This window comes from Lotus japonicus, chromosome 5 (assembly GCF_012489685.1).
Source record: "Lotus japonicus ecotype B-129 chromosome 5, LjGifu_v1.2".
NCBI lineage: Eukaryota > Viridiplantae > Streptophyta > Magnoliopsida > Fabales > Fabaceae > Lotus > Lotus japonicus.
In genome coordinates, this window is record NC_080045.1 from 50,080,564 (window position 1) to 50,094,931 (window position 14,368).

The following is a 14,368-nucleotide window of genomic DNA, read 5'->3' on the forward strand; positions in this document are numbered from 1 at the left end:
CTTCTTGATATTATAGATAGCATGTTTTATGTGTTGATTTCTCGTATAAGATCAAATTTTCTACTGATTTGATTACTGATGAGATTGAAATGTTGCATCGATGAACATTTTAGCAGATGTTTATGTTAAAGTATTTATGTTTCTATGACTACTTAGGACTGGGTTCTTTCATCAGAAACTGTACTTCTTTTATCTACAGAGAAACACGACAATAATCAAACTTCCGTGCAATCAAATTCTGAGAACCATATCTTGTTCAATGTGTCTTCATAATCAAATTATGAAGATGATATACAAAACAAAACTAAAAGGTAAAAACTAGAAAGAAAGAGGGGGCCGGGGGGCTAACAAGAAGACCTGAACCAAAGAAAAAACCAAATATTTGGTGTTATTCCTGCAGCAAGATAATCTTCAATGACTTAAATATACAATTGTCATAAATTCCACTTAAAAGCTGCGTCGTGGCTCGTGACCCAAACTAATGGAGAAAGAATACTACCATTCCAACTAGATCCACTGTAAACAGACTTGAAAGCAAGTCACATATCAGTTTCAATTCTACTGCCAGAAAGACTTAGCTAGCAATTTCTCAAAGATGCTGAAAACGTTATGCATCAACAAGTCACAACCTCCTTCCAATTTTCGCAAACCTTCGAGCTACTCCAAATATAACTGCCTTAGTTACTAGTCCTTGATCAAGAGTGCAGGCAAGCGCGATGGCTCCACCAACAACTAGAAGCTTAGGTATGTTCCTCCCAATTGGTTTGACAGAAGAGTCCTGATTTTCATTCTCCAACAAGTTACCAGTTGTTTCTTCCAGACATCTCAGATAGTCTGGAGTTACTTTAGTGTTGATTTTAGCAGCGTTAGCACAGCGTGATAATGCACCAGAAGCCCTTTCTTTCTCATATATCCGTAGTGCTGGATCAAACTTCTTCACAGCTCCCCACATGCCCTGGCGAACTCCAAGCTTAGCGATTTCCCAGGGTATGCCCATATCCTCATAGTGAAACAATAACACCTCGCATGCAGTCAGCTGGCCATCTTTTCTTGATTTAACTGATCCACATATGCAATAGACGCACATAAGTCTTTTTTCCATAAAATCATAATCAATAAAAACAGAACAGAATCTAACGATTTCTTTGATTCTTGATTCTAGAAATCCTACTTTGACTTTGAGGAAAACAAACAATTGTTTCATGGTCCATCATTTATATGAAACCAAAATCACTTTAATTGAGTCCCTGTTAGTTCCCGATTATAGGACAGCATTTTTTATGAAATATTAACTAAGTCTTCATTGATAATTTGAGAGGAATAAATTCTGAAATTAGTCCAGTAAAGAGGGAGTAAGACAGAGAACATGGAATGGAAGTTAGGAATATTATTAAAGATGATAATTGGGGATCACATCAGAACATAAATTGCACAGTTCAAGTGTAAAGATCAGCCCATCAAAACTCTACTATACACCGACCAACAAGATGTATGGTGGTACACTTTGTCTGGTGAAGTATCAGAGAGGAAAATAACCAACATAGAAGAGGTAAAAGTCTGAGGTGGATTGCTCAGATTAATGAATGAAAAATTGAAAGTACAAGAGAAGATCAGATTATTGCCTATCCAATAGAAAGTTCAGAGATGGCAAAGACTCGCCTAAGGTGTTTTGGTCATTAAAGAAGACAACAAGAGGTTCCAAGGAGAAAAGTGTAACTAATGGAAGTAAGCATGGTTAAAAGGAACAGAGCAGGATCTAAGAAGACATTATGAAGAAAAACTACTAAAAAGACCTTGCTCGAGACATAATACATACTAGTAAGGTTTTCAAAATTCAGAGCTGATAATTATCAATAATTTCTTAATACGTGAAATGCTTGGTAAATAAAGAGTACTTTTGAGGGTTAAGCCCTAAACTACCAATTACCTGGACGAATACAAAAGCTCGAATAATATAGATCGACTCGTTTAGGTTTGTTCTGCCTTGGCATAGAGGAGCAAGGTACTCCCTGCAGAAGTGAAATATCCACAAGTTGAAATAAATAAAAAATCTAGAAACATAACATATAAAAGATATCTCTCAAAAGATTGAGAAGTGAGAACATTATCATGCTTATGTAATCCCTATTCAAAGAAACGGGAAATAGCTTATTAAATTCCAATAATGAGTTCAATTTTTATCAAAGTCAAAACTAAAGTCAAGTGTAAGATTAGACGACCATGCTAGGGTACCATTTCAGTCTTCCATTATAACAAGGGATTAGAACACTAATGTCGGGTAGACAGATTAGATCAGTACAGACTACAGAACAAAATACATATTTGATTTTGTTCTATATTTAGTGTATGTTTGGTTTCCCGTTTACGGGATAACACATATCCCAACTCACAGACAGAGATGCAAAATTTTGCCACACGGGACTTCGAACACACACTTAATGCATATTAAATGCAGAACCAAACATGGCATAAGCAAGGAAACGTGGTGCATCTACCAAAAAGACCAGAACAGAACATCATGTTTTGTTCTGGTCTATTCGCATGTCAAACATTGATCTATATTAAATAGATAATTTACTTAAAATGAGAATTTTACCCTTCTTTTCGATTTCCATCCAAAGATACTATTATTAGCTACTACACCCCAGCACCCTCACATACTGCCATTACATTATACAGAGAGAACATGCATTTACAATTCCATACCTTTGTGACACAGTAGTAAGCATTTCCTGCATTCCAAATTCGACGACCAATGATATACTCTCGATCACTGCAAAAGAAGGGAAACTGAAGCAAGCGAAAACCACAGAGAATATGAGAATGCAAGAAAAAACTCACAACACTCACACACCACAACAGCACGCTATACACCTATAGTCCTCCTACCACTAACCTTGCGCACCCAATGCACCATCATTGCTCCGGTAACAGCGCAATCTTCAATAATCGAAGCATGTATAAGCATGTCATCCCACTTCAACCTATACTCATCATCCCAAAAGAAATCCCTCACCAACTCAGCACTCGCATCCTCAAAAACAGTCCTACTTCGATACTGCGGCGGTCCACTCTATCAAACAAAATTCACAAACCAACCATGCATCACACAATCAAATTCAACAGTTCAAACCAAATTCAAATTCAAATTCAAAACAAACAATGAACAATCCATACCTCCGGGTCCCTACGCCATGCTTGGTAGCTCATGGTCTGAGTAGAACGATCCATCATCTGAATCCATGCCAGTCCACCATCTTTCTCCTCAACTAACTTCGATAACTGCCGCAAATCTTGCTCAGTTACCAGCGAGCTCACGCCTTTCAGAGAAGGCGCGCCCGAACTGCACGAACAAATGTTAGTTGTTAGTAATGTTAGTAAATTAGATACTCCTCGGTTTCGAACCCCGAACTCCTGAGCTTTTTTACCACTTGAGCTAACCTTCAGGACACAAATTTCACGGAAATGAAATGAAAATGGAAAATCGAAGAAACGAACCTGGTGGAGTATGAAAAATCCGGGTCGGGTTCGGGTCCGTTGTGGAGGTCCGAATTGGGGAACCAGGGGAAGCTGCGGAAGTGGAAGAAATTGGTCCAAGCATGTTCACTGTCGACGGCGGCGGCCCATTTAGGTTTCCAAGCCCAGCCGAGCACGACGCCGACGAGAACCGCAATCCAGAGCGGAGCGATGAACATGGCGAGGTCTACAAGGAAGTTCAAAACCGCGGGTTTCTGGAAGATTCCTAATAAGGACATGGAGGGTGGTGGTGGTGAGATGATAAAATAAAACCCTCCGCCGTGGGTTGCGGTGGTGGATGCGGCGGAAGAAGAAGCGGAACAACCAATTCTCCGGTTTGGGAAATTGGGGGAAAGGGCGATAAATAGAGGTGGGGACGAGTGAGGGATTGTGAACAGCTGAGCAATACGGATAAGGATTGCTGCATAAGCGGTCATAATACGTGTTCCTTGATTATGGTGGGGCCCTACTGTAAATTTAATACTATTTAATCTTATTTATTACAAATATTATTTTAATGAGAATAATAATTTTGCAACAGTAGGTGCTATTTGAGCCACTTGAATTTTATTTTTTTTGAAACTCACTTGAATTATTATTGTCGAATATATATTTTCTGTTGTTTTTTTTCCGCCATAGATTATAGATTGGTTGTTATTTTTTTCTTTAGATGGATTTGGGTCTTGTTATTTTATTTATTTATTATTGTATACCAACAATCACAAATTTTCATTGACATAACATAACCACGCAGTTTTTTATATGATACTCTCTCCGTCCCTAATTATAAGCTAAAGTTGTAAAAATCACGTTTATTAAGAAAGGTTTAATTGATGCATTGGTTTTTGAAAAAAATGTACAACTTTTCATGTTTACCCTTATTTAAGATAGAACTTTTTAATTATTATACTATGAATAATGCTCCACTACCAATAAATGCAAGGGTAAATATGAAAAGAAATATTAGTTTTTACAACTTTAGCTTATACTCCCTCCGTTCCAAAACTGTTGTAGTTTTAGTTTTTTCACTTAGTTTAAGAGTTCATTAATTGATATTATAATTTGACTGAAACACCCTTATTTAATATGAGTTATATGAAAGAGAGAGAATGAAAATCATTGGTTAACTAATTTGTGAGAATTGTGATTGGTGGAAATAAGAGGTGGTACTTAAGAGATACAATATTAAATGAGGGCATGGAAGGAAGATAATGAGATAAAGTGCTTTGAAAATGTAAAACAACAATGGTTTTGGAAAAAACAAAAAAGTTAAAACTACAATAGTTTTGGAACGGAGGGAGTATTAATTTAGTGACAAAACATAAGTCTCAACTTTAGCTTATAATTAGGGACGGAGGGAGTATATAGTTATATACTCTTTAGCCTTTTCAATGAGAGCCGCGGGTGAATATTATATAAGCTTTTATGATACTAATAATAACAATGTAAGTAAAGAATACTTATGTTGTTAACCAATGATAATCGGATGTGATGGGATAGGCCTTTGTGGTGGTGGGGGTTGGGGAGGAGTAGATGAGTTTGGTGGAGGGAGGTCTAGGAGGAGTTGGAGGTGGTAGCAGGGCCAGCTCAAGGGCCCAGCGACCCAAGCAATGACTTGTCTCCAAAGAAAAATAAATTTTATTAAGTAAAAAATGCCTCATATTTTCGTAAATAAGGTCTCAAATAAAAAGAAAAGACCTCATATTTTTTGTAAATAAGACATGTTAAATAAAAAAAATTAAATTAAAAACGTATCACTCTAAAGTCCGCTTTAGGTCTCATTTAGTGTTGGGTCGGCCCTGAGTGGTAGACTAGGAGATGCGGTGGTTTTGGTTGGGGTGACAAGGGTGTACTTGGTAACAAGAGAGAATGATAGTTTAGTAGTTTCAAATTTTCAATATTATCCAATGTCAATCATTCAATTTTCAAAATAATATATCGAGTGGTATTTTGTTAAAGTATCACATTCTCCCTTTAGACAATATCTTGAATGAGTGAAATTTTATCTTTCTAATATTGTGTTGGTACCAATTTTTTTATAAATGATCAGGAAAGAAAATCTATTAGCTGATTTTGGAAAATAAATGCTAACAAGTCGATGTGAGCCATAAAGCCTACCCAACATTAGAAGAGTCGATGATGAAATTGTCGATCAAGTCAATGCTAATAGGAAAAGAGCCGACCACGAGTAAGTCATTTAAGGGTTCTAGGTTAAGCCGATCAAGGGCAAGTCAATCAATAAAAGATTAGTCAAAGTAAGTTAAAGTCATTTTAATTAACAAGACATGTCTCACAAATTATTTGGAAAGTTTGAGATTGAAGGATATAGAATTGTTGTGGTCAACTTGAATTGAATCCTATAAATAGGGGATTAGCTTATGTTTGTAATGACTAATGAGAGCATATATGAACAAATTAATTCAAATTACATACTCTAAGTTAATTTCCTCGTTGCTATCCTTTAATTTTTCTCACGTTTCAATTTTCATTTACTCCATCATTTATTTTATTTCCAAATTATATTTATTCTTCTTATTTCCGTTATTAGCTGATTGATTAGTTTTACTAGTATTTCTTGTCTATCTTTCAATCAACTTTTTAGTAATATGAACTAATTTCATTTAGAATATCTTAAAAACTCATTGAGGAAGATGACCTTTACCTCAAGCAATTGTCTAACCTAAAATTAAAAGGCAACTTTGGATTATGACATGAAACCTAATTTTATAAAAATAATATGTAAATAGTTTTAAAAGTTTCAACATATTATCAAGAAAATAATTTACTAACATTACTAATAACTAACATTTATCTATAAAAAAAATCGCATTGTTAAAATAATAAATGTCATATCAAACACTGCATTAATGATAAAAAAAAAAACGACCAAAATAACCATCACACTTGTAGGAATCAAACTTCAATAGTATTCAAGTAGAAAAATGGTACTAAGAAGCAAAAAAAATCATTTGAACATTCCCCAGCTGAAAAATCTATAAAAAAAATCCCAAAGCAAAATAGAAAGCACATATCAACAAGTTGGCCAAAGCTTTATCCACACAAGTAAAAATTTACAGGAAAGAACAAAATACAGTTTAGTTATGAAACTATTAAATGTACGTTTGTCCTCTCCCATGTCATATGGGACAGGCAAACCCTCATGCGTCATCTTCCATCCAACTGTCTTCTTCTACCAGCTTGTAAACACTGAAGTGGGTGACTCTGATCTTCCACTCTCCTTTGGAGGCATCATATGACACAAATTGAGCACCTTGGTCATCAGCCTTTCTCTTCAGCATCTCCTTGTATTTCTCGATCTTTGGCCCTTCAGTATACTGTTGTCCAGTTTTTTTGTCGAAACATTTTATGTTGAGGAGGGTTACCTCAGCAGGCTTATTCAGTCCTTGTCCAACAGGAGGTTTCTTTGCATCATCCATGTACACAATCACCTCGCGGTTGTTGAACTGTATAATGGACTCAAGATCAAGCCCTCGTACATCTGTCTCGCCCAGAAATTTGATGCTGCCATAGCCATGCCTTCCTACCACAAAGTCCTTGACATGACTGCAAAATCCTGGCTCAGCTCTTTCCTTGGCCGCCAGTTCGTTTATCCGAGGTAGTGTGTAGTAATCAGATCGCCACAGCTTTGGCATTAGGGCCTCAACATCAGCTCCGTGTTCATAAACAATGGCAGCCTCACCAGCTCTGTGCCCGCTGAGTGTCTTGTACATATCTGCTGGAGAATGGTCTTCATTGCTCCCATTGGATGCCTGCTTTGTAGTTGTGGGCTGAACTGGCACCTTGACAAAACCATTTTCAGCTGCAGTCTCTGGAATCATATAGAGAAATTATGCCTCAGGGATAACATCTTATGGATCCATCATTTTAAAATTAGTTTGATCATAAAAACTTAATAACATGCATCACCCATTCAGGGATGTAATTGCAACAAACAGAGTAAAACAACACATTTCCAATAAAACAATCCTATTCCTCTATAATTAAATATTAAAAATATTAGGAGCACTTACTCTCTTTATTCTCAGAGTTTGTCCTGTCGGGAGGTGTGGAACCTGCTTCTTTAGAGATCATTCCTGAACATGTCATTTAAAAGCTTATACAAATGTATCCTTGTTCGCATACAAACATAAAAAGAAACTGAAAACTGAAATAAAAAAGGTACATGGTGACAATAGGACCACTAACAAACACTCAACGCGAGCCAAATACAATAACATGCAGTTTTTTTTTTGTTGGGGACTGAGGGGATAGAAGAACTTTAAACATCACTGACTACTCATTCACAAGATTTTAAAAAATGAAATCATTAGAAATAGATGCTGAAATTTCCTATAAAATGTATTCTTTCCACCTATTCATCTTGCTCAAGTAGGACAGAACACTAATGCATTCAATTAAGAAGATATTACCATTTTCATTCACTGAGATGTTTCTATCCTTGAAAGATGTCTTCTCAGAAGCCCTGCCAGGCCACTGCTCCACAGGACAAATGATCAAAGCCCTTGGATTTTCCCTAGGAATAAAAAGAGCATCAGCCTTGGGTGTGGTTGGAGTATCCTCATCATCACTGAAGAATGGAACCTGCAAGAGAAAAGGGTAACTAAGAAACACACCATACAAGACTTCATAAAATGCGTAGTTATTATAGGACCCTAGGGTCATAACAAAATAAAACTGCAATTGCTCACCTTTGGTCCATCATTCTTATATTTTCTGAGCGGAAACTTGACTCGTCTTTGTGAAAGGTGTCGAGAAGTCAATAAAGATGATATTCTAACAGTAGCAGGTTTGTCCTGGGCCTGTAATGTAGTGTCAGATTGAAGTTAGTAGTTTTCATAACATGTAATAAAATCATGTGCAACGGTTTACCATAGTTTAAATGATAAAAAAACACTTAAATGATTTAATCTCAATTTGAAGTTTAAAACCAGCATAAAAATTAACAAAATGAGAAGTTAAATCAAGAAAGATCATTTTACAGGCATGCTAGAGATTCCATATTGAATTGAAGGAGTAGTTCCAGCTCGACCAATTGACATCTGAGGCAAAGCAGGAAGTGTTCCAAATGGATTTGTAACAGGTGCTGCTTGTGCAACCATGGTGCTCTGGGTAGAAGACCTGTCAAGAAAACCAAAAATAAAAACATTTAGTGGAAAAAATTTATATATCTAAGGTCATTAATAATAACAAAAATGTAAAGTATATTTCAAAAGAAAAGGAGATAAAAAGATAGCTAGCATGGGTCTGAGAGAAGTCACTGCCCCTTGTTCACAGGTCACCCCCGAAAGGTATAAATAACTTAAACTAAATGCATGAAACCGAGAAACCAAAATAATTGTAACTTACTGAAGTCCAAAATTATTCTGACCAAACATTCCTGGAGTGCCACCGAAGCCACTTCCACCAGCTACTTAAGACAGTAAATTCAGAACATTAATCCTTCAATCATTACATGAAATAAATAAATAGTACAAGCGTAGATAGAATATTAAACTGACCAGGTTGTGTCTGGCCAAAGTTGCTAAAGGGAAAAGTACCAGTCGTCTGAGCAGCTTGTGTAGGTTGGAAAGGTGTTGAAATAGGTTGCTGCAGGTTAAATACACAATTTGGAAAGTCAAAATGTAGGACAAACTTGAGAATTATATAGAGAAACTAACTACACATGAATAACACAAAGGAAAATTGAAAATGGACAAAATTTATTAAACTAAATAACATATAGAAGGGCTTATAAAAAAAAATATAGAGATACCAAGTTTAATCACAACTATTCACGTATAAGCAGCGTTGTTAATTGCGCAGGTCATGGCAGAAAGCCAAAATCTCGCCATACATGAGAAATAATGGCAGATATGGCAGCCATATGTCGGGATATCGGCCATGGCGGAAAGCCAAAAACTGCCATGAGAACCCGCCATGGTGGATATTTGATAACACTGCATATAAGTTATTAATTATTATCTGAAAGTATCACCAATATGCTCCATTGGTTCACATATCATTAACACCAATAATCCAACATAGGTGTTAATCTAACCATATTCAGAATGCTCCTTCTGCTGAAAATTTGAATCTTAATATAGCACAATAGTCTTGATGGAAACCCTACCGAACTGGATAGGGCATGGTTGCTGTAGTACTAAAATAACTGGCCATTTTTAAAGCTCAATAAGTTCGTGAAGCAAAAGCTAAAATATGACTCCATTTTATTATGGATCAAAACCGAAGTGTCAACTTTAACGGGAAACAAAAAACTATAAGTGAAAAGCATTATCAAACACAACTACTCACCGCTGTTTGACCAAAACCTGTAGAAGTGAGTGGCCCGCTGGTTGAGAAAATGCTTCCACCAAGCCCTGACGATGGAGAATTAAACAAGCTTGATTGACCAAAAGATGCAGTCTGCCCAAAGGGGGAGGCGGTATTCTGTCCAAAAGCATTAGTTGGCTGCGTAGGGGCTGCAGAGCTAAATAATTGGGATGGCTGGGTATTGCCAAAAATGCTTGAGCCAAATGGTGAAGATGTAGGCTGAGCAGGAGCAGTATTAAACAGGGATGGAGATTGACCAAAGGTCGGTGATGGTGAAGAGTTAGCTCCAAATGAAGGTGTAGCTGCGCCAAAAATTGAAGGTGCTGCTGCTGATGTGGAAGAACCAAAAGCTGATGAACTGAAGGAAGGAGCAGATGAAGTTCCACCAAATGCAGAAGTAGTAAAAGTTGAAGTCTTCTGTGCAAATGGATTAGAATTAGGTGTTGTGCTAGAGAAAGGATTGGCTGATGATTGACCAAATGATGGTGAAGGAGAAAAGGCGTTTGTTTGTGTTGTAGACGAACTAAAGTTTCCCAAACCAGTTGGCTGAGCAGAGGGCTGTGGTCCACCTAAATTTGAATTAAAGATAATAGATTGAGTCAATGTCATCATCACTATTGCAATGAAAGCCAGCAGAATTATCAAAGTGTTTATAGTTTATAATTAGAAAATAGAAGTACCTTTATCTCCCAACTGATAGTCCTCCCATCTTAGCTCCTCGTGGCTTTTATCTTTGTAAACAGGCATGGCAGATATGGACTCCAATTTTGCGGTTTGTCCAGAGGTACCACTATCTGCTTCAGTGGTTGCTGAGTAACTAGCTACTCTACTTCCTCCCCGTTGACCTCCAAATCCAGACTGCCCAAAACCAGTACTTCCAAAAGCCGGAGTTGGAGTCTGGGATCCTGCACAAGAAAAAGGTGTAAAGGTCATTTTCAATCACAATGACAGAAACAGTGTATAATTTTTTAAGTCCCTTGTATCTTGGAATTAGATATATCATAATGTAGTCAAAATTCTAAATGCTCAAAAACTCACCAAATGCAGAACTCTGGCCTCCAAAGGGTGAGGTTGTACTACCAAATGGACTGCTACTGCCAAAGGCAGAACTAGATTGACCAAAAGCTTGGTTGGAGCTAAAACTAAAAGCAGGGGTACTAGAAGCCCCAAAAGCAGGGGTACTAGAAGCACCAAAAGCAGGGGTACTAGAAGCACCAAAAGCAGGAGTACTAGAGGCCCCAAATGCAGGCGTACTTGTTGAACCAAACATAGGGCTACTTGAAGCACCAAATGCTCCCCCACCTCCAAACGCAGGAGCACTTGACACGCCAAATGCACTCCCTGTGTTACCAAAGGTTGGGCTTGAGGTTGAACCAAATGCAGGGGTGCTAGTTGCACCAAAAGCGGGGGTGCTCGTTGCACCAAATGCTGGAGTATTCATAGCACCAAATGCTGGGGCGCTCGTAGCACCAAATGCAGGTGTGCCAGTTGAACCAAATGCTGGCTGAGATGATGCGCCAAAAGGTGTTGACGAACCAAATATGCTGCTTCCAAATGCTGGTTGTGATGGTTGAGCGGCACCTCCAAATGGACTTGTTTGAGTAGGAGTAGAGCCAAAACCTCCAAAAGCAGGCTTCTGACCGAATACGGATGATCCTAGGAAGCAAGTGAGTTGGTTCTCAGATTAAATTCCAAAATCATCAGATAAAATAAAATAATAAAAAAGGAAGAAAGTATGACAATAGAGACTAATGATTACCATCTTTAAATGTAAAGAATTCAAGGATGTCAAAACTAACTAATATGAATCTCAGTTGTTATGTTAAGTAATTTTCAAGTCTTTGAAGTGTTCTATAAAGCAGCATCAAATAGAGAGTATATACATCTGAAAGGAATGTCATATCTTCATAATGCTGTTGTTCTTAAGTGTTTCGCATGGGATTTTATATTATCATGTGTTTCCAATGATATCAATGTACTAACATGTAAATAGAAACAACTAAAGGGGTGAAGGTGGAGAAGACAGAGTAACAAAAAAAGCCAGCGGAATACAAGATATTATTTGAAATGATATCCAAAAATGCAAAACTAGTAAATATAGTATAAGCAAAGCTCGCAATTGTCTGGTAAATCCACCATAAAAGAAACCACCCCTCCAAATCAGAACACTGCTTTACCTCATAAGAGAGGTAGTCAGAGAGAATTTATTTCAGAAAACTGTTATTTCAATTCAATAAAATATTGTGGTTGTCACACATAACACGCCAATATCCCAATTCAAATAAACTAATTTTCAAAGGCTTCAATGAAGACAGTATGCTGACGCCTGACAGCAATACAACACAAATTCCACAGGCACGCTTACCTCCAAACGATGATGATGATGAATTACCGAATGTCGGAGTTGAAGTTGACCCAAAAGCAGGCGCTGAACTACCGAAAGCTGGTGAAGATGAAGCCCCGAAAGCCGTAGTGGAAGAGAAGGGAGAAGATTGTTGAGCTGCACCAAATACACCAGTGGAAGTACCTCCAAACATGGAAGTACCTGTTTGTGCACCAAATGGAGTAGTATTACTACCAAACGGCTTCGGGGCAAAAGGATTGCTACTTGAATTGTTCTGCCCGAAAACCGACTGGGAGGAGCCAAACGGGCTCGACGACTGCTGCCCAAAAGCTGTTCAAAACAATTCACATTCGTCAAACAACGGTTTATCGAATTAGCCACTAAACAAAGACTCATCTAGCTTCAACCTTCATTCATAGATACTACTACTACTACAATCATAACAACAACAACAACAAGAACAACAAAGAATCCTACAATATGAAATAACAATTAACAACCATTCTTCAACAAATTATTTCTCTAATTCGACGGCGAAAACAGCACAATACTTCAAGAAACAGGCAATTTTTCGAAGAGAGGCAAACAAAACTTACGGTTTGTTGAACCGAACATCCTTGCAAGTTCTCAAATACAGTGGAAGCTAGTTTGTTGCTGCTGCTGCTGCTGCTTCGAATCTGCAATTGAAGTCGAACGAACACACATCAAATCAATAGAACAATGAAATTGTGGAATGGATTTATGATAATCGACGGTATAATCATGTAAATCGGTTGAATCAAACGACGGAAAATGCGAAATCTTACAGAGTAGCAATGGCGAAGATGGATCTGCGGTTGGCGATTAGGGCAAAGAGAATGCGAAATCGATTCGGAGCCAACACCGCGTTTGGTTGAAACACACTCTTATTCTCGCGTTTTCGTGTTTATATAAAACCCGTATTAGCGTGAAAGTTCCGTCGATGCATAAACAGGGTTACCCTTCGTCGGAGGGATTTTTTTTTCTTCTGGTCAATTTTTTTTTTCTGTTTTATGCCATTTTATCTATCTATTTATTTATCTAGAATATGTATTGACCGTGTAGATAAGTTTGATAGGGTTATCTAATTAGAATTTATTATCTTGTGATTTCAAAATTAAAATAAAAGATAATAATAATAATAATCTAAAATTATTTATGCATTTTTAACGTGACAGAGTATTTATTAGATATCCTCAACTTTTTGAAGAAGAACTTGATCTTGATTTCATGTATAAGTAGAATGACAACTTGTTGTAACCAAAAGAATAGAATGACAACTAATAATGATTGTTTACATGTTTTTTTAAGTTGCCTGAATAAGTTAAACAAGCGTAATTTGTACACCAAAAATAACACAACATTATTATTATTATTATTATTATTATTATTATTATTATTATTATTAACAAATATGTATGAGTATGTAAAAATAAAGGCTAAAATATGTTTTTGTCCTCTAAATTGAGGGTTCTTTGGTTTATGCCCCTTTAATTTATTTATTTTTGAAAAATACCCCTGAATGGAAAATAATATTCCGTCTGTTCCTAATTATAAGCTAATATTGAGACATATGTGGTGTCACTAAATATGAGCTAATTATGCAAAAGCTAATATTTTTTTCCATATTTGTTCTTGCATTTTCAATTCCAAAATTTTGAAATTGAAACTCACTTTTACTCTCTTTCCTCCTAGTACTACTCAGTTAAATATTGGTAAATCTAGAAAATTGTACCATTTTTTAAAAAATAAATGCATGAATTAAGGCTTTCTTAATAAACGTGATTTTTACAACTTTAGCTTATAATCAGGGGCGGAGGGAGGAGTGTTAAGATTCCAACCTCTATTGTCACTTTCTGTCCATTATCTACTGAATCACCAAACAACGCTAACATGGCACGATTTTAGAGGAACGAAACTAAAGAACTATGATTTTAGAGGGACCTAAACCAAAGAACATGATTTTAGAGGACCTAAAATCCAATTTTTATCATGGTCTTAGATCCCTCAAAAATCATGTTTCTTTGGTTTAGGTCCCTCTAAAAAACGGAAGGTGATAGCAAGAGCTGAAATCTCCGTATTATTTTTCATATAGGGGTGTTTTCCAGATAATTTTTTTAGACGAGCCTAAACTAAAGAACCTTGATTTTAGAGGGACCA

The 14,368-nt window shown here is 36.8% G+C and overlaps 2 protein-coding genes across 4 annotated transcripts; both read right to left on the minus strand.

Annotated features, from left to right (window-relative positions):
- Positions 1 to 212: 212 nt before the first annotated feature.
- Positions 213 to 3,974, minus strand: LOC130717606 (uncharacterized). The gene is made up of 6 exons (XM_057567902.1): positions 3,499 to 3,974; positions 3,178 to 3,343; positions 2,897 to 3,073; positions 2,707 to 2,790; positions 1,928 to 2,009; positions 213 to 1,059 (listed from the first exon to the last, which is right to left on the minus strand). The coding sequence occupies exons 1-6, from the start codon at positions 3,951 to 3,953 to the stop codon at positions 623 to 625; spliced, it is 1,401 nt and encodes a 466-aa protein (XP_057423885.1). The 5' UTR covers positions 3,954 to 3,974; the 3' UTR covers positions 213 to 622.
- Positions 3,975 to 6,408: 2,434 nt separating this feature from the next.
- LOC130716957 (nuclear pore complex protein NUP98A) lies at positions 6,409 to 13,174 on the minus strand. Of its 3 annotated transcripts, none has more exons than XM_057567026.1 (13): positions 12,997 to 13,174; positions 12,787 to 12,867; positions 12,212 to 12,520; positions 10,885 to 11,502; positions 10,527 to 10,751; positions 9,829 to 10,415; positions 9,075 to 9,123; positions 8,884 to 8,947; positions 8,517 to 8,655; positions 8,226 to 8,336; positions 7,947 to 8,118; positions 7,548 to 7,610; positions 6,409 to 7,345 (listed from the first exon to the last, which is right to left on the minus strand). In XM_057567026.1, exons 2-13 carry the CDS (start codon positions 12,803 to 12,805, stop codon positions 6,675 to 6,677), a joined length of 3,027 nt encoding a protein of 1,008 aa, XP_057423009.1. In that variant the 5' UTR covers positions 12,806 to 12,867; positions 12,997 to 13,174; the 3' UTR covers positions 6,409 to 6,674. The 3 variants fall into 3 exon arrangements, with proteins under 3 accessions (XP_057423009.1, XP_057423006.1, XP_057423007.1); XM_057567023.1 differs by having other exon boundaries at positions 9,036 to 9,123; XM_057567024.1 differs by having other exon boundaries at positions 8,884 to 8,944; positions 9,036 to 9,123; positions 12,997 to 13,173.
- Positions 13,175 to 14,368: the final 1,194 nt, after the last annotated feature.